At 36.3% G+C, this 18,419-nt stretch overlaps 1 protein-coding gene across 3 annotated transcripts in view; it reads left to right on the top strand.

The window, feature by feature from the left end:
- RAD50 (RAD50 double strand break repair protein) overlaps nt 1-18,419 on the top strand; it is a 248,484-nt gene that overhangs the window by 208,627 nt on the left and 21,438 nt on the right. For all 3 annotated transcript variants that reach the window (XM_043912144.1, XM_043912145.1, XM_043912143.1), the window contains 7 exons: nt 805-931; nt 1,572-1,765; nt 4,734-4,844; nt 5,304-5,396; nt 5,483-5,596; nt 11,941-12,068; nt 13,984-14,208. In XM_043912144.1, coding sequence (XP_043768079.1) covers nt 805-931; nt 1,572-1,765; nt 4,734-4,844; nt 5,304-5,396; nt 5,483-5,596; nt 11,941-12,068; nt 13,984-14,208 — 992 coding nt within the window. The remainder of the gene's footprint in view (nt 1-804; nt 932-1,571; nt 1,766-4,733; nt 4,845-5,303; nt 5,397-5,482; nt 5,597-11,940; nt 12,069-13,983; nt 14,209-18,419) is intronic.

Genomic DNA, 18,419 nt, shown 5'->3' with positions numbered 1-18,419 from the left:
CACTTCATGGCTAATAGGTGGGGAAACAGTGAGAGACCTTATTTTCTTAGGCTCCAAAATCACTGCAGATGGTGACTGCAGCCATGGAATTAAAAGATGCTTGCTCCTTGGAAGAAAAGCTATGACCAACGTAGACAGCATATTAAAAAGGAGAGACAGTACATTGCTGACAAAGGCCCATCTAGTCAAAGCTGTGGTTTTTCCTGTAATCGTGTATGGATGTGAGAGTTGGACTATAAAGAAAGCTGAGCGCTGAAGAATTGATGCTTTTGAACTATGGTGTTGGAGAAGACTCTTGAGAGTCCCTTGGACTGTGAGGAGCTCAAACCAGTCAATCTTAAAGGAAATTAGTCCTGAATACTCATTGGAAGGACTGATGCTGAAGCTGAAACTCCAGTACTTTGGCCACCTGAAGTGAAGAACTGATTCATTGGAAAAGACCTTGATGCTGGGAAAGATTGAAGGCAGGAGGAGAAGGGGACGACAGAGGATGAGATGATTGGATGGCATCACTGACTCGATGGACATGAGTTTGAGCAAGCTCTGGTATTAGTGATGGACAGGAAGCCTGGTGTGCTGCAGTCCATGGAGTGGCAGAGTTGGATACAACTGAGCAACTGAACTGACTGACTGAAGCTTAAAATTAATTTCATTTTTATTGTATTAAAATTTGTTAAAATTATATCTGAGAACAGTTACAAATTAGATTTTTTAAAGTAATTAAAAGCAGTTAATTTTTAAAGATTTTGAATAATGATAATGCCATAAATTTCCTAAAGGAAATAACTTTGATTTATTCTTAAGATGGAACTAAAAGATGTTGAAAGAAAAATTGCACAGCAAGCAGCTAAACTCCAAGGACTAGATTTGGATCGAAGTGTTCAGCAAGTAAACCAGGAAAAACAAGAAAAACAACACAAATTAGATACAGGTAATAGAGTGTGTTTCCTTATAAAAACTTCAACATTCCCAGCATATGGTTTTTACCATTAATTTTATAACTATTATGTGGACAAGAAACGGTCTTCCAGTCCACGGTATAGTCACTTTCTCTTCTCAAAAGCATCACTTCTCCTCTCTCCGTTCTTTACAGAACAGACTTTGAATAATAGGAACTTTTGAATAATTAGTAATAGATGGAAAGTGAAAGTCGCTCAGTCATGTCTGTCTCTTTGTGACCACGTGAACTGTAGAGCCCATGGATTTCTCCTGGCCAGAATACTGGAGTGGATAGCCTTTCCCTTCTCCAGGGGATCTTCCCAACCCGGGGATTGAACCCAGGTCTCCTGCATTGCAGGCGGATTCTTTACCAGCTGAGCCACAAGGGTAGCCCAAATAATAGATAAGCTGTTCTCTTTCTCAGTCATGCTTGCCCTGTGAGCTCACCCATGGGTGTTGGGACAGCAAGCGGGTTTGGGAGCTGGATAGATAGTTCTGGCATTTTTCTTGTGGTGGGTGGGACCCACAGAAACTCAGCCTTTGTGAATGCCACAGACCTATAAACTAGAAAGATGTTACTTATGGTGTTTTCTGTGCCCTTTCATTAACTGTATGGATGTGTTCTCATGCAGTTTCTAGTAAGATAGAATTGAACCGTAAGCTTATACAGGACCAGCAGGAACAGATTCAACACCTAAAAAGCACAACAAATGAACTTAAATCAGAGAAACTTCAGATATCCACTAACTTACAACGTCGTCAGCAGCTAGAGGAACAGACTGTGGAATTATCCACTGAAGTTCAGTCCTTACACAGAGAAATAAAGGTAAAAACATTCATATGTATTTGTTTTTTAAAATTAGTTCAGATATATGAAATGCTCTTTTTGGGATAATGGCCAAAATATGGTTATTGTGAGAATCAAATCGAAATGGTATACAGAACTTGTACTAATAGGTAAAGACTTCTGGGAGAAGATTTACTGGCCATAATAAGAAGGAGCTGGCTGCCTGGTTAAGTAGTGAACTTCCTGTTACTGGAGGTGGCCTGGTGGTGACTGCTAACTCCGTATGAGGATTCCTACTTGTGTTGGAGATTTGTCTTATCTAAAAATCCTACATGGATGGCAGACACTGCCTCTCAGACATAGCACTTTTCTTTGATTCCAGATGTAATTTCAGCATACTTCCCACTACAATCAGCAGGCACTGAGTTGACACATGGAATGGAACCTAATTGGCATCCCTCACCTAGTTTAATCAAACCTAAGTAAAAAGTGAAAGTGAGAGTCGCTCGGCCATGTCCGACTGTTGGTGACCCCACAGACTATACAGTCCGTGGAGTTCTCCAGGCCAGAACACTGGAGTGGGTAGCTGCTCCCTTCTCCAGGGGATCTTCCCAACCCAGGGATCAAACCCAGGTCTCCTGTGTTGCAGGTGGAGTCTTTTTTTTTTTTCCATTTATTTTTATTAGTTGGAGGCTAATTATAATATTGTAGTGGTTTTTGCCATACATTGACATGAATCAGCCATGGATTTACATGTGTTCCCCATCCTGAACGCCCCCCCCCCCGCCCCCCCGCCACCTCCCTCCCCATCCCATCCCTCTGGGTCTTCCCAGTGCATCAGCCCTGAGCACTTGTCTCATGCATCCAACTGGGACTGGTGATCTTTTTCACCCTTGATAGTATACTTGTTTCAATGCTGTTCTCTCAGAGCATCCCACCCTCGCCTTCTCCCACAGAGTCCCAAAGTCTGTACATCTGTGTCTCTTTTTCTGTTTTGCATATAGGGTTATCGTTACCATCTTTTTAAATTCCATATATATGCGTTAGTATACTGTATTGATGTTTATCTTTCTGACTTACTTCACTCTGTATAATGGGCTCCAGTTTCATCCATCTCATTAGAACTGATTCAAATGTATTCTTTTTAATGGCTGAGTAATATTCCATTGTGTATATGTACCACAGCTTTCTTATCCATTCGTCTGCTGATGGGCATCTAGGTTGCTTCCATGTCCTGGCTATTATAAACAGTGCTGCGATGAACATTGGGGTGCACGTGTCTCTTTCAGATCTGGTTTCCCTGGTGTGTATGCCCAGGAGTGGGATTGCTTGCAGGTGGATTCTTTACCAGCTGAACCACCAGGGAAGCCCCAAATCAAACCTAAGACTCAGCCAATTAAATTTTTGAACAGTTTTAGAAAAAATAATCTTATCTAGGTTTATAATTATACACATTCAGTAGGAACTAAGTATATTACTGAATCTGTTGTTACTATAAATGTTTCTTAAGTAGTTTTAGATTACAGAATATCAGAGGCGTATAGTATAAATAGTAGTACTACCTTATTTTTTTATTTCTTTACTGCTTATAAAACACTGTGACATTTAAACTGTTGTATCTCATTTTGCATTCAGTGTATCATTTTGATAAATGTGACTAAATTTCCTTCTTTTTTTTTTTTTTCTAAATTTCCTTCTTAAAGGAAAAGAAGTTGAGACTTCCAGATATTCCATGATTTGTCCAAGTTCATACAGTTAGTAGGAGGCAGAGTTAATTTACTGGTATATATCTTATGATGTGTAAGACATTTGACTTCCTACCACACCAAACCACTTCCTAATATAAAATATACTGACACTGAACTAATTCTGAATAATTGTTTCTACCTTTATGAATTCACTAGGTACCTCAGGATCTTTTGAGGATCATGGTTTTGAACAGCGGTTATTATATTATGCTATAGAGATGTTTCAAGGCCAAATGATGTGTACTTCTGATTAAAATCGTTTTTTGAAAACCCCTTTCTTTCCAAAATAAGTCAGAACACACCTACATCAGTGTACTAGTATGGTTTAATTACCATAAAATATCTACTTAGCTTCAGCAAGCTAAGCTTAATGTCAGAAGTTCCTTTATGATCATATTTCTGTCTGTGAAAGAAAGCACTGGACTGAAAGAGCTTTCTTATTCTTTGGTTACACAGAGCTGATATGGGCCCTTACAAACTCAGGAAAATTTATACCTGAAGCCACATGCTCATACAATTGGAAGCACATGGCATAGATTAAGAATCAAGTCAATGATCTAAAAAGAAATGATACAAATGAACTTACAAAACACAAGGAGACTCACAGTCTTAGAGAAAGAATTTATGGTTGCCAGGCTGGGGAGTGATGAGGGAAAGGGATAATTAGAGAGTTTGGGATTTACATGTACACACTACTATATTTAAAATGGATAACCTGCAAGGACCTACTGTGTAGCACATAGAACTCTGCTCAATGTTATATGGCAGCCGGGATAGGAGAGGAGTTTGAGGGAGAATGGATACGTGTATATGTATGGCTCAGTCTCTTCCCTGTTCATCTAAAACTGTCACAACGTTGTTAATTGGCTATACCCCAAGACAAAATTAAAATTTTGAAAAGAAAAAAAAGAAGTCAGTGTAGCATATATACTTGCTGACACACTATAACATAGTGGCTAAAAGAGTGCCTCTGGGGGGAAAAAAAAAGTGCCTCTGGAGTTGAATGAGATCTGAATCCTGGCTCCTTCATTCACTGGTTTTGGGGACCGTGGACAAATCATTTCTGTGCTCATCTGGAATTTAGCATGAAAATAATGGTACTTTCCTCATAGGGTTGTTGAAAGGAGCAAATGAATGATTTAATCATTTAAATGATTTTTAAAGCCTGGTACATAGAAAATGGTTTTATTATGACTGTGAAGTCTGAAATAAGCTAATGTAATGCTATTATATAAGGTCTTATTTTTTTATATCTTTAGGATGCTAAAGAGCAGCTAAGCCCTTTGGAAACAACATTGGAAAAATTTCAGCAGGAGAAAGAAGAATTAATCAACAAGAAAAATACAAGCCACAAAATAGCACAAGATAAAGTAAGATTTCATTTATTATATATTTACCAAAAACATTTTTTAAAATTATTATATTCAAAGCACCATGTTGGACACTAATATTTCACATGAAATTAAAAGCATGATAAAATAATATTTGTGACATAATAAGATTTGTGACATAATCTTTTTTAAATAAGGATTAATTATAAATTATTTTGCTTTTTTTGTGTTATTTTGCTTCTTGATTTAAACTATTAATAGAAGTTTGAGAATTGAGAGCTTTTAATCTAATCTCATAGGTAATAAAGGGAGATTGTAAAATTTGATTTGAGATAAAATGTGTCAGTGATGGAAACTGGAACCCAGCATTTCTAACCTCTAAGCCCATGTTTCACTGTATGCTCCTGTTAAGTTTTTGTTACCTTAATATAAGATATTCCTTGGAAATAAATCTTCCTAAATGCCTACTCCCAATATTTAATAAGCATTTTTCTACAGATAAATGAAATAAAAGAGAAAGTTAAAAATATTCACAGTTACATGAAAGACATTGAGAATTATATTCAAGATGGAAAAGATGACTATAAGAAGGTAATTAAAACTACTTAATTGAATATAATTTAAAATGATTTGTTATATTTTTATTTCTTGTGCTTAAGAAATTTTCTTTTTTGTAGCAAAAAGAAACTGAACTTAATAAAGTAATAGCTCAACTAAGTGAATGCGAGAAACACAAAGAAAAGATTAATAAGGAAATGGGAATCATGAGACAAGATATTGATACACAGAAGGTAGGTCCTTTTTTTGCTGATGATTTATGGTGGTATTTATACCAGTAACATTCTTACTTTTTTTATTTTTTACTCTTCAATACTTGCATTGAGTAGATATGAAAACAGTAGGGAAAAGCAATTCTTGTGTATATATTTATATAAAAAGTATGTTTTTCTTTTTTGTTATTGAGAGACAAAGCAAATTTTCCTGTGGCAATGTAAAAAGAGACATATTTTCATTTGTAAAATGAAATTTCAACAAAGTGCACTTGGTGTAACTTAAGCTATTGTGATTCTTTTGATCATAACATTTTTTTTCCTGATTGTATTTTTTTTTTTTTATTGAAGTATAGTTGAATTACAATTCTGTGTCAGTTACTGCTATACAACGAAGTGACTCAGTTATGTATTATATATACACTCTTTTTCATATTCTTTTCCATTATGGTTTATCACAGGATATTGATATAGTTCCCTGTGCTATACAGTAGGACTTTGTTGTTTATCCATTCTATGTATGCCAGTTTGCATATGCTAATCCTAACTCCCAGTCCCCAACCTCTCTCACATCCCTCCCCCTTGGCAAGCACTAGTCTTCTTTCTTTGTCCATGATTCTGTTTCATGTGTGTGCATGCGTGCTCAATCATGTCTGATTCTTTGTGATCCCATGGAATGTAGCCCACCAGGCTCCTCTGTCCATGGGATTTCTCAGGCAAGAACACCGGAGTGGGTTGCCATTTCCTTCTACAGGGGATTTTCCTGACCCAGGGATTGAACCTGCATCTCTTGCATCTCCTGCAGTGGCAGGCGGATTCTTTACCACTGTGCCACCATAGGGTCATTTGTATCATATTTTAGATTCTCTATATAAATGATATCATATGGTATTTGTCTTTGTCTTTCTGACTTCACGTAGTATAAGCTCTAGTGGCATCCATGTTACTGCAAATAGTTATTTCATTCTTTTTAATGGCTGAGTAATACTCCATATGTATGTACCACATCTTTATTCATTTGTCAGTGGACATTTAGGTTATTTGCATGTCTTGGCTATTGTGAATAGTGCTGCTATGAACATGGGACTGCGTGTATCTTTTTGAATTATAATTTCATCTGGATGTATGCCCAGGAGTGGAATTGCCGGTTCATATGGTAATTCTATTTTCAATTTTCTGAGGAACCTCCATACTATTTTTCCACAGTGGCTGCACCAATTTATATTCCCACCAACAGTGTAGGAGTGTTCCCTGAGAAAAGCAATTCTAATAACATTGTGATTTCTTCTTTCCTTTTTTGTTTTCAGTAAGAGACTTCCTTGGTAAAAGTTTAAACATAAAAACATAAAATTAAGCCTCCCTCCCCTTCTGACAATTGTCAGTCTCACTTCTATATATTATTCTTAAATGTTGTAAGTAGACTATGTATTGTTTTTCATTTGATTCCTTTATTTGCTTTCTCTATTAAAGACATTAATTTCTACAGTATAATTAAAATCACATTGAGAAAATTTTTCAACATGTCTAATATAAACATGATGGTTAATATCTTTAAAAACTATACCGTTTCTCTCTTCTTGCTGTTCTGAACAAAATTTCATGTTTGAATGCTTTAAACACTTGGTTATAAATAATGGTTAAAATCTCTTTAAAGATTAGCCATATCTGCAGATTCTCTGGCCATAGTGCCAGGAATGTTAAATGTGAGTATCAGTTCAGTTCATTAGCTCAGTCATGTCTGACTCTTTGTGACCCCCTGAACTGCAGCACGCCAGGCCTCCCTGTCCGTCACCAACTCCCAGAGTTTACCCAAACTCATGTCCATTGTGTCGGTGATGCCATCCAACCATCTCATCCTCTGTCGTCCCCTTCTCCTCCTACCCTCAATCTTTCCCAGCATCAGGGTCTTTTCAAATGAGTCAGCCCTTCCAATCAGGTGGCCAAAGTATTGGAGTTTGAGCTTCAACATCAGTCCTTCCCATATGAGTATCAGTCAAAGGTAAATCGAATCTCTGCCATCTAATAAATGCTATATAAATTTATGATGCATATATAATAGTTATCATTAGCTTATTACGTGTGTTTTCTATTTAAGATCACAATCTATAAATAAGTAAAGTCCATACCAATATACAGAGATAATTAAGATAATACCAGTCTGTGACCCTTTTCAAGTTGATGGTCTAAATTTAGTAGATCTGACTACATTAGTTTACTTTTATAACCTACCTTGTTCTAGAAGTTATTTACTAATTATTTACATAAAGCAATGCTAAGTAATAAATTAATGAGAAAATGAAACAGTGTAGAAATAAGGATAAGAAGGCGGCAGTGAAGCAGGAGAGTACTAAGTATATAAAATGTAGGCCATGAACTCTGATATGCTTGCTGAAGATCTCAGTAGTCACATGAAAAGAGAAAGTCATAATTAAGATTCACATTGTCTCAAAACTAAAAAAAAACAGTTTCCTGGACTGAGACCAGAGAAAAATGTCTCTGTAGGCATTCATGGAAAAAAAGGAAGACACTGTATAGATTAATAGAAACCAGGTCTTCAACAAACTTCATGAGGCCCTTTTTTTCACAGTATGTTTCAGTACGTTTATTATCCCTTGAGGAAGATTCTGTAGAAGGTGGTATGCTTGGAGCCTAGAATAAATGTTAGAGTGTTTAGAGAGCAAAAGTTAGCTATAGGCACCTATCAAAATCACATGGATTTTTCCCACTCCTAAGTATATAACCAAGAACTTAAAATATATATTTGCATGCTGCTGCCGCTGCTAAGTCACTTCAGTCATGTCTGACTCTGTGCAACCCCATAGACGGCAGCCCACCAGGCTCCCCCATCCCTGGGATTCTCCAGGCAGGAGCACTGGAGTGGGTTGCCATTTCCTTCCCCAGTGCATGAAAGTGAAAAGTGACAAAGTGAAGTTGCTCAGTCGTGTTCGACTCTGTGTGACCCCATGGACTGCAGCCTACCAGGCTCCTCCGTCCATGGGATTTTCCAGGCGAGAGTACTGGAGTGGGTTGCCATTGCCTTCTCCAATATATTTGCATAAAATATGGAAAACAGCCCAAATTGTTATCACCTGATGAATGGGTGAACAGAATGTGGTATATTTATATATATTTGCCAGGAATTTCCAGAGAAACAGAACCAATAAGAGACTGATAAATACAGATTTCATCTGTATTTATATTATAACAAAGATAGTTTATCACAAAGATAGATAGTTATTGTAAGGAATTAACTCAAGTGATTGTGGAGGCTGAGAATTCCCAAGATTTGTGGTTGGCAAGCTGGAGACTGAGGAGTGCTGATTGTGTAGTGTAGTTCTGGCCTGAGAACTAGGAGAGCTAAAATATTCTCTCAATCCAAGAAGAGCCAACGTTTCACCTTAAATATGAAGACAGGAAAGAAAAAAAACACCGTCCCAACTCATACAGTCAGGCAGGATGATTACCCCTTAATCAGCCTTTTTTGTGCTGTTCAGGTCTTTAGTTGACTGGATACGGCCCATCCACATTAGGAAGGACAGTCTGCTTTATTCCATCTACCAATTTAAATTTTAATCTCACCCAGAAATACTGTCATAGACAGAATAATGTTTGACCGGTGTCTAGGCACCCTGTGGTGTCAAGTTGACACATAAAATTAACCATCGTGGAATATTACTCAACCATTAAAAGTAAGGAAATAATAGATGCTATAATCTGGACAAACCTTGAAACTATTGTGCTTAAATGAAAGAAGTCAGTCACAAAAGACCATATTGTATGATTCTATTAACATGAAATGTATAGAATAGGCAAATCATAGAGACAGAAAGCAGATTAGTGTTGCTTGGGGTAAGGGGAAAGGAGAGAAAAGGGAATAGAGAGTGACTACTAATGGGTATGGAGTTTTGGGAGCAATAAAATGTGCTGGAATTAGCACTTTATGAATACACTGAAACCACTGAACTGTATACTTTAAAGTGGCAAATTTTATGGTACGTGAATTATGTCTCAATTTTAAAAAAATCACCTGGGTTATTGAAAATACACATCTGTCTCCATTCCAGCTCAATAAATCAGAACCTCTGGGGCATGAGCAGAGGCATGTATATTTTGTTGAAGGTCCTCAGGGGTTCCGATGTATCCCATTAACTATATATCAGTTACTGTCAGAACACTGTATAGCTTTCAGGAAATTGGTCTATAAATGGCATTTTCGCCAACTAGATTTTTGGTGGATTTTGGAATGTGGTTTATTCAGCATATTACTCTCTCAAAAGTACCTAGAATGCAGCTAATTTTCATGTTTCCTTTAGGTGGCAAACCGCATGCATTAACTACTCTCTGAACTGAGTGATTGGGATTACTATCAAACAGTTGAAGAACCTAACAGCATATTTATGTACTTTACTCCACAGAATTTAAAAATTTGGAAGTTTAATAATCTTCCTCATTTTTCAGATGAAGGAAACTGGAGGCGACCTGACTTGCCAAAGGTCATAAAAGTAATAGAGTCGAACTTGACCCTACATTGTCAAATTGCTAGTATAATGGAAAAACAGTTTTATGACTGCATCTAGTTTTGTCTGATACTTTATCTCTTCTTCCTCTGATACTTTATATTTTGAAGACTGTAACTGGAATTTTTACTGCTTAAAGTACAAGGACAAATTTGACCCAAAAAGTATTTCACTAGCTTATTGAGCTAAGCACTGCATTTAGTACTTTTTGTATACAATAACTATTTTAATCTTCAAAGTAGTTCTCTTGACAGGTGGTATTATTATCCCTATGTTACAAGTAAACTAAGGCTCAGAGAATTTAAACTAGTTTGCCCAAAGTCATCCTGTTTGAAAGTTGCAGTGCTGAGATTTGAGCCTAGGTATATCTGACTTCAAAGCCTATACTCTTTAACTATTGTGCTGTATACTGTCTTCCCAAATGAAAAAGCAATTAGAAGCTGACCTGAAAGAAAGAAATCTCTAGCTTTCTGGTGACCATGCAGGCTAACAGACCAGGAACATTATTTCATGCAAAAAATCAGTCTCACCTAAGAATGTGATAGCCCTTCAAAGAGTCCTTTCAGGTATTCATGAAAGCAAATTCCATTGTTCTGTTAGATAAAAGCAAGCAATGCCACATTCTTTTGTTCCTAATAAGGAAGAAGTATAAGCATAGTCCCCCAGGGAAGAAGCTTGGGGAGTCTTAGCAGCTGTGGTGGTACATTAGGTTGCCTTGGCAACAAAAGTTGGTTTACAACTATATCATTTTCGTCATCTCTAGCTTATAATGATGCCTTTAATTGATACGTATATATTTACATTATTAGTTCTAGGAAGACTGAAAGGAGCCTTAATGAAGTTAACAACAACAAAAAAAACCAGCAAAACTCAGAATAATAATTTACAGGTGGGCGGGGGTGGATGTGAGCATGAAGTGTGTGAGGGGGCGGCTTCCCTTCCGATCTCCGGCAGTGACTCTGGAGTCATTCCTTTGGCAACAAACTGTTACCAAAGATCTGCCTCCTCCCCTCTCCCCCACCTCCCTCCACACTGAGTTTATCTCAGGTTGCTCTAGAAAGGTCTTCTTTGAAAAGGCCTGACTCCAAAGTTAAGGTAAATATTTTATATTCAGGCTTTTTTGGACCAAACCATCATTTTTTTGCAGGAAGACTTTTTCTCCCTAAGTTGCAAAGAGTCAACTTATAAATTGTATTCTGTTCGTCTCTTGACAACATAGTCCATTATAATCACCAGGGAAACTACTGAAATAATTGTGTGGTGCTGCTGCCAACAAATGATTTAATGGTTGCTTTTTAAGGACAAAACTACTCAACAAGAACAGCTAAATTTAAAGTTTTTCAGTTCAATTCAGTGGCCAGAAAAAAATGTCATCAAGTATATAGATACACTATTTTTGTGAAACTTCTCACCACCTTGTCAGCTTGAAGGTAAAGATCTTATCTGACATATTTAACAGTATATAATGGTCTTGGCACATGTTAGTAGACAAATACAACTCAGGAAAAAAAGTGGGGGAGACTTTGATAGTAGTCTTGCTCTCTTGTATCTCTTAGATCAGTGGGCTCCATTTTGAGGTTCTTAGGAAAGATGATCCTGTGGGGCCTGGATATGAAATACTGGAAATCTAGCGGTAGCATTTTCTCTCATCATTTAAATGTTTGTTTTGTGTGGGGGGGCCTTCCAGATTTGTCTAGGCCTGGAGGCCCCTTTACACTAGCTTCTCCCTCTGCTGAGTCACACATGAGTCTAAGGCAGAATTGGTACTTCCTGTTGCCAGTTACCTGCTATGAATCACATGTTGGTGACTTGATTATTTTTGTTAACGAATTTAATATTTACATTTAGATACAAGAAAGGTGGCTACAGGATAACCTTACTTTAAGAAAAAGAAATGAAGAACTAAAAGAAGTTGAAGAAGAAAGAAAACAACATTTGAAGGAAATGGGTCAAATGCAGGTTTTACAAATGAAAAAGTGCGTTTTTTAAAATAGTCTTTAGTTTAAATAAAGGTCCTTATAATTGAAATGTGAAATATATTCAATGCATTTTTTTTTTTTTAAGAATTTAAGCCTGTGGCCAAAGTGTCCTTTAAAACTTGAAAGAAGGTAGGCACTTGCATACAGATACATTTAATGGCTTTATAAACTGAATTACTGAAGAAGTAGTAACACAGAATTTATAGTCACATTGTAACTATGCAGTGATAGCCAGTATTCAAAATACCGAATTCACAGACTTTAGCAAGCCTGCTTCACAAGTTAATGATAGAAAGAATACCTGGCCTCTGAACCCTGCCTGGGTCAGTGCTTATTCATTCTGTAATTGCTAGTGGAGTTACAGCCAGTTCTTTGTCCTTGATGACCCATTGTACATGGTCCCAGGTATAATTATGTGACAGCCAGAGCATTTGATTAATTAGATTCTTCTTTGATCTGGTTTTATTGATAATTATTATAGTTGCTATCTTCCTGCTACAGCAGAAAAGATTTTATTCTTGTTTTCTTTGCCTTAGGAATTCTGTAAGAACCTGGTTAATGGCTGAGGCACTAGTCTGGTGTAAAAGGTTGTACTAGCCAAACAGAGTTTTTGGTCCCACCTCAGCTGGTTAGATATACTCATTCATTCAGTCATTCCTTATGGAATTTTCATTTTTCTTCTTGACTTCACAAAGAAATCTGGATCAAAGAATGCTTATGTTTTTCTGAAAGATATAATAAATTGAAATTTAATTTAGTTATTAAAACCTAACAAATAGTTACTCCTGTGTTATTGTAAGTTCTCTTGGATTGGCCATTTTCAATCTCATATATCAAAGAAATAAGGCTTAACTAGAAGAGCTCTTTATCTTTCAGCCTGTTTGTTTTTTATGCATTAGGACACTGAGACCCAGAAAAAAAGATAATAGGAAATGAGAATGAAAGCCAGGAACATGACCCAGATATCCTAGCTTCCAAGCTGCGCTCTTTACCATTGTAATGTTGGTGCTTTTGGTGCCAAGTTGGAGGGGGGGGCGGGGGGCGGGGAAAGCTTATAGAAATAGCCTTTAAATGCAACCATATATTCCTTGCTACTAAAGACCAAAATCGGATATTTTTATACTTCCTTCTGTAATTGGCACATAACAGTGCTTTTCACATTCATTCAGACTGCTAAGCACAACTGTTTTTCAAACCTTTCTTCAGGACACAACAGCAATGTCAACAAAACAGAAATCAGGCCGGTTCTTTAAGTATATTCATAAACTTGAGAGGTGTGCTTGGCAAATAAGAGGACACTTAATAAGTAACTGTTGAATGAAGGTTTTTAAAGCATATGTTAAAATCTGCATTATCTACCAAGTTATGAGAAAAGTTTAAGTTTTTTACCTTCTTGATCAGTGTGATGCTCTTTATACTTATGTAAGAGAAATTTTGTTTTCATAGAGGAAAATAAACTATTAGTGGTATTACTGCATAAATTAATAGTTTGAGATAGAACTTCATTTTGTCTGACATACTGTGAACAAACTGATGAAACCTGTTAGTAACTTCTCAGAGTTGGTAACTGTGCACTTAGTTCACAATGAGAAGTTCGTAAATTTGTAATATTAATCACCAAAAGTACTTTACTTAGGTTAATGTGTAAACATCAGGAACTTTTTCAGTGTTCACATGTTGTGAGAGTACTTCATTCAGCACACAAAAATCAGCTGTTTAGAAACCTGCATGCTTCAGAGATTTGGAAAGAAGAAAGTTTTCTTTAGTATTGAAGCCTTAAAGAAAAAGCAAGGAAAGACAGTATTCTGATTGCAAAGAGAATGATTTATTTATCTAGCTGAAGAAATCTGGCTTTTCTACTGTAGGCTGCTAAAATCTAAAAATGGTCCTCATTTGTTATTTTCCCTCCTAGTGAACATCAGAAGTTGGAAGAAAAAATAGACAATATAAAAAGAAATCACAGTTTGGCAGTAGGGCGACAGAAAGGTTATGAGGAAGAAATCATTCATTTTAAGAAAGAACTTCGAGAACCTCAATTTCGGGATGCTGAGGAAAAGTACAGGGAAATGATGATTGTTATGAGAACAACAGAGCTTGTGAACAAGGATCTGGACATCTATTATAAGACCCTTGACCAGTAAGTACTGGGGATTTGGTTCCTACTGCAATCTGTATCAACTAGCATAATTTAGTTTTACTCCCCACTCCCTTTTAACTTTTTTAATGTATTTCAAACCTAGCAGAGAATAGAAAAATATATGTATGTATGTTAAGTAAAGCATGCTTACTTAAATTATGAAGTGAAGTTATAAGGCATATTAATATTAACAAGCATCATGATCCCACCCACATACCCAATCTGAGAACTCTACCATTATCACTAACTACTATCCACTGAGATGCTCCTCCTCATCTCAACCACAGTCATCCCCACTCCCTGTAACTGCTGACACAGATTTTTGCTCTCTCTCTGCTTTTTAAAAAATAATTTTGTAAAGTGTATCACGTTTTTAGCTTTAAAAAAAAATTATATTCTTTGTACTCTTCTAGAATTTGTTTTTGGTTTTTTTTTTGCTTGTTTTGCTTTTATTAAGTTGCTTATAGCTGTGGTGTATGCATTTTCAGTGATGTACAGAATTCTGTTGTGGAAATATACCATAATGTATCCATTTTCTGGCAGATGGACGTTTGGGTTGTTTCCAGGTCCTTACTAATCTAACCCTTATTGCTAGGAACATTTGTGTCATGTGTTGTGGAGCAAAGATGTAAGAGATTCTCTGGAGTACACATGGGAGTAAAATTGCCGGGTTGCAGGGTATGCTCAGTTTCACAAAATAATGTTAAATTATTTTCCAAGGTAGTTTTAATGATTTATACCACTAACAGGATATAATAGTTACCTTTGATGTATGTTGTGACATTGATTTTGCCGATTTTAGTTTTTGCAGTTTAATGGGTTTTAAATGATAAATCATTGTGGTCTTCATTTGTAGTCCGTTTATTTAAAAAAAAAAATGTATTTATTTTGGTTTTGCTGGGTCTTCATTCCTGTGGGGCGTTTTTCCCTAGTTGTGGGGAGTGGAGGGCTACTCTCCAGTTGCATTGTGCTGGCTTCTCTCATTGCGGGGGCTTCTCTTGTTGTAGAGCACAGGCTTTGGGGTGTGTGGGCTTCAGGAGTTAGCATCCCTGTGCTCCAGAGCACAGGCTCAGTAGTTGTGGCAGATGGGTTTTAGTTGCTCTACTGCTCTGGGATCTTCCTGGACCAGGGATTGAACCTGTGTCTCGTACACTGGCAGGCGGATTCTTTACCACTGAACCATGAGGAAAGCCTTGCAGTCCCTGGATTTCTAATGATGCTGAACATCTCTGTGTTTGATCATGTTTCTTCTTTGAAATATTCCATGGTGGCTCAGAGGGTAAAACATCTGCCTGCAATGCAGAAGACCTGGGTTCGATCCCTGGGTCGGGAAGATCCCCTAGAGAAGGCAATGGCAACCCACTCCAGTACCCTTGCCTGGAAAATCCCATGGACTGAGGAGCCTGGTGGGCCACAGCCCGTGGGGTCGCAAAGAGTCGGACACAACGGAGCGACTTTGCTTTGCTGTTACCCATTTTGGTGGTCTTACAGATTTGCATGTGTTCTTTTATCTTTTCTGAATTTTAATTTTTTTGTTATAGGTGTTATAATTAATCTTATCAAGTTTTTTATATTTATCCTTTTACTTTCTTATAGTGACTTTTAATAAACAGATTTGATTCTTAGGTAGTTATATTTACTCATCTTTTTAGGTTAGCTCTTTTGTGTCTTGTTTAAAAAATCCTTCCCTATTCCTATGTTTTCTTCTAAAAGTTCTAAAGTTTTGCTTTCACACTCAAATACATTTAAGTATCTAATTCTAGATTTAATTTTGTGTACAGTATAAGGTAGGAATCCAATTTCATTTTTTTCCTATGGATACCAGTTGTCCTGGCTCTATTTATTGGGTAGTGTATCCTTTCCTGATGATCTTCAGTCACTTCTGTCATCTTAGTATTCCATGTGTGCATGGGTCATTTCTGGGTTTCATAATTCATTGGTCACTTTGTGCCATTACCAAGACTCTCTTAATTACTGTAACTTTACATTATGTTTTAATGCATGGGGAAATTTTATTTTTTATTCAGTCTGTCCATCTTTTGTCTTTTTTTTTTTTTTTTGGAATATAGACTTTACAGTATTGTGTTTACTGTGCAACAAAGTGAATCAGCTCATCTTTGTCTTTTAACTAGTGAATTTAGTCCATTCATTTCATTGTGATTGATTACTTAGTTGTATTTATTTCTGTTTTTTTTCTACTTCCCTGACTTCTATGGGATTGTTTTATTTTTCTTTATTCATCTTTTTCCCCTTCTTTGGGTTGTAAATAATATGCTTTAGTTATTTGGATGTTTCCCTTTACTTTTTTTTAACATTCATATTCGACCTAAAAATCAAATGTTTTGATTCCCAAGGGGGTCCTAGAGCAACATTACCAGCATCACCTTGGAACTTATTAGAAATGAAAATTCTCAGTCTCCACTCCAGATCTGTTACATTAGATATGTTAGGGACAAGGCTTAGCAGGCTGTGCTTTTAACAAGCCTTCCAGGTGATTACAATGCACACCAAAGTTTAAGAACCATGGCTCTGATATGACTTGCTTTATGTTCTTCCAGAAAGTTCATTTCTCCTATCTGCTGTGTTTCTATTGCCTGGTATTTTCATTTAACCTTATTTTTATATGTCAGATTGGAAAATAATTAATGTGGTTCATGGTCGGTATTTATTGATAAACCCACATGTTTACCAATTTCTTACAAATCTCATTCCTTCCTTCTTTAGGTTCAGTTTCTTTCTTTTTTTGAAGTATATCCTTTAATAGTTTTTTTCAGTGAAGAATTGTGAGTAGTAAATTCTTTTTCAGTTTGAAAATCTTTGCTCTCAATCTTGATACTTTAGCTAAGCATAGAGTTCTAGATTGAAAGGATGTTTTTTTTCTTTCAGTACTTTGAAAATATTCCATTTCTTCTTGATCTCCATGATTGCTGTTGAGAAATCATTCTAATTATTCCTTTGGAGGTAATCTGCCTTTTTCCTCTGGTTCTTTTAAGAGTTTTCCCTTATCTCTTGTATTCTGCATTTTTTTGGAGTGTGTCTAGATGTAGGTTTCATTTTAGTTCTATTTAAAAATTATGCCTATTGATCTGAGGATTGATACATTTCATTAATTTTGGAAAATTCTCATGTATTATCTCTTCAGATATTATCCTTGTCCCATTTCTCACTATTCTTCCCTCCTTCATTTGTCATTAGACATAAATAAACCTTATTCTTTCCTCTAAATTGCTTAATGCCTCTTGCATATACTGGTAATACCCTGGGTAACACCCTAATGAAGACCTTCCAGTGCAGATTCTTTAGTTTCTGCTTATACTGCCTGTTGAGGTGTCCATTTTTAACCTATTTTTCATTTCAATATTTCAAGATATTTTTCAATTCTGTAAGTTTTATTTTACTCATTTTCAGAACTTTTTATTTTTCATAATTATTTTCTCCTTAGTGTTTTGATTCCTTCTTGTATGTCTTTACTCATTTTAAATATAGATTATATTCTTTTTCACAGTCACTTTTTTATTTCACATTTTTAGGAGTCTATTTCTGCTATATTGTGTGCTGACTCTAGCTCTAGGGAATTATTTCTTGGGTTTCATGTAATATTTAATTGTAAACTCATCTTTAGTGGTGATTTTTTTTTTTTCCTCTCTGAAGTGCCCCTGTGACTTTTTTATGTGGATGTCCTTCCACATAGTTGTTTTGTTATCTGTTAGACACTCTAGGGCTAACACTGGTCTGAGTCTAGTTTTTATGTTAATTTTTCAATTTGGGAGCTCCTGAACTACACTGGTGTTATAATAAAGGAACTTAAACTCTTGGAAGGGATTTGCCCAGGACTTTGAACTCTCAGCTTATTAATTTTCCACTTTTTCCCTGAAGTTACTGTTCAGGAGTCTCAGCCTTTATATTGGGAGTCACTTCTCTTTGCCTCACTTGGGCCCTATACCTCATCTTCTGTCCTAGGTGAGAATACCTAAACCCTGGGTTATGCAAATAATAACTAAATTCAGCTGCAGTTATCACTGACCATTCTGGTTTTTAGTTCTCTCTTTGTTTCCACCACATAGAGAGTTGCCTTTCTTGTAAACTCAGCTATACTGTAAAATAATTTTTGTTCTAAATCTGTCTAGCATTTCTAACTGCTTTATCAAGAGAATGACCTAAGATTTTGTTCGTTACTATTGTCTAAAAAAGAATATATCCTCCTCAATAGA

Source organism: Cervus elaphus, chromosome 9 (assembly GCF_910594005.1).
Source record: "Cervus elaphus chromosome 9, mCerEla1.1, whole genome shotgun sequence".
Taxonomy (NCBI): domain Eukaryota; kingdom Metazoa; phylum Chordata; class Mammalia; order Artiodactyla; family Cervidae; genus Cervus; species Cervus elaphus.
This window is presented reverse-complemented; position numbering and strand designations above follow the sequence as displayed.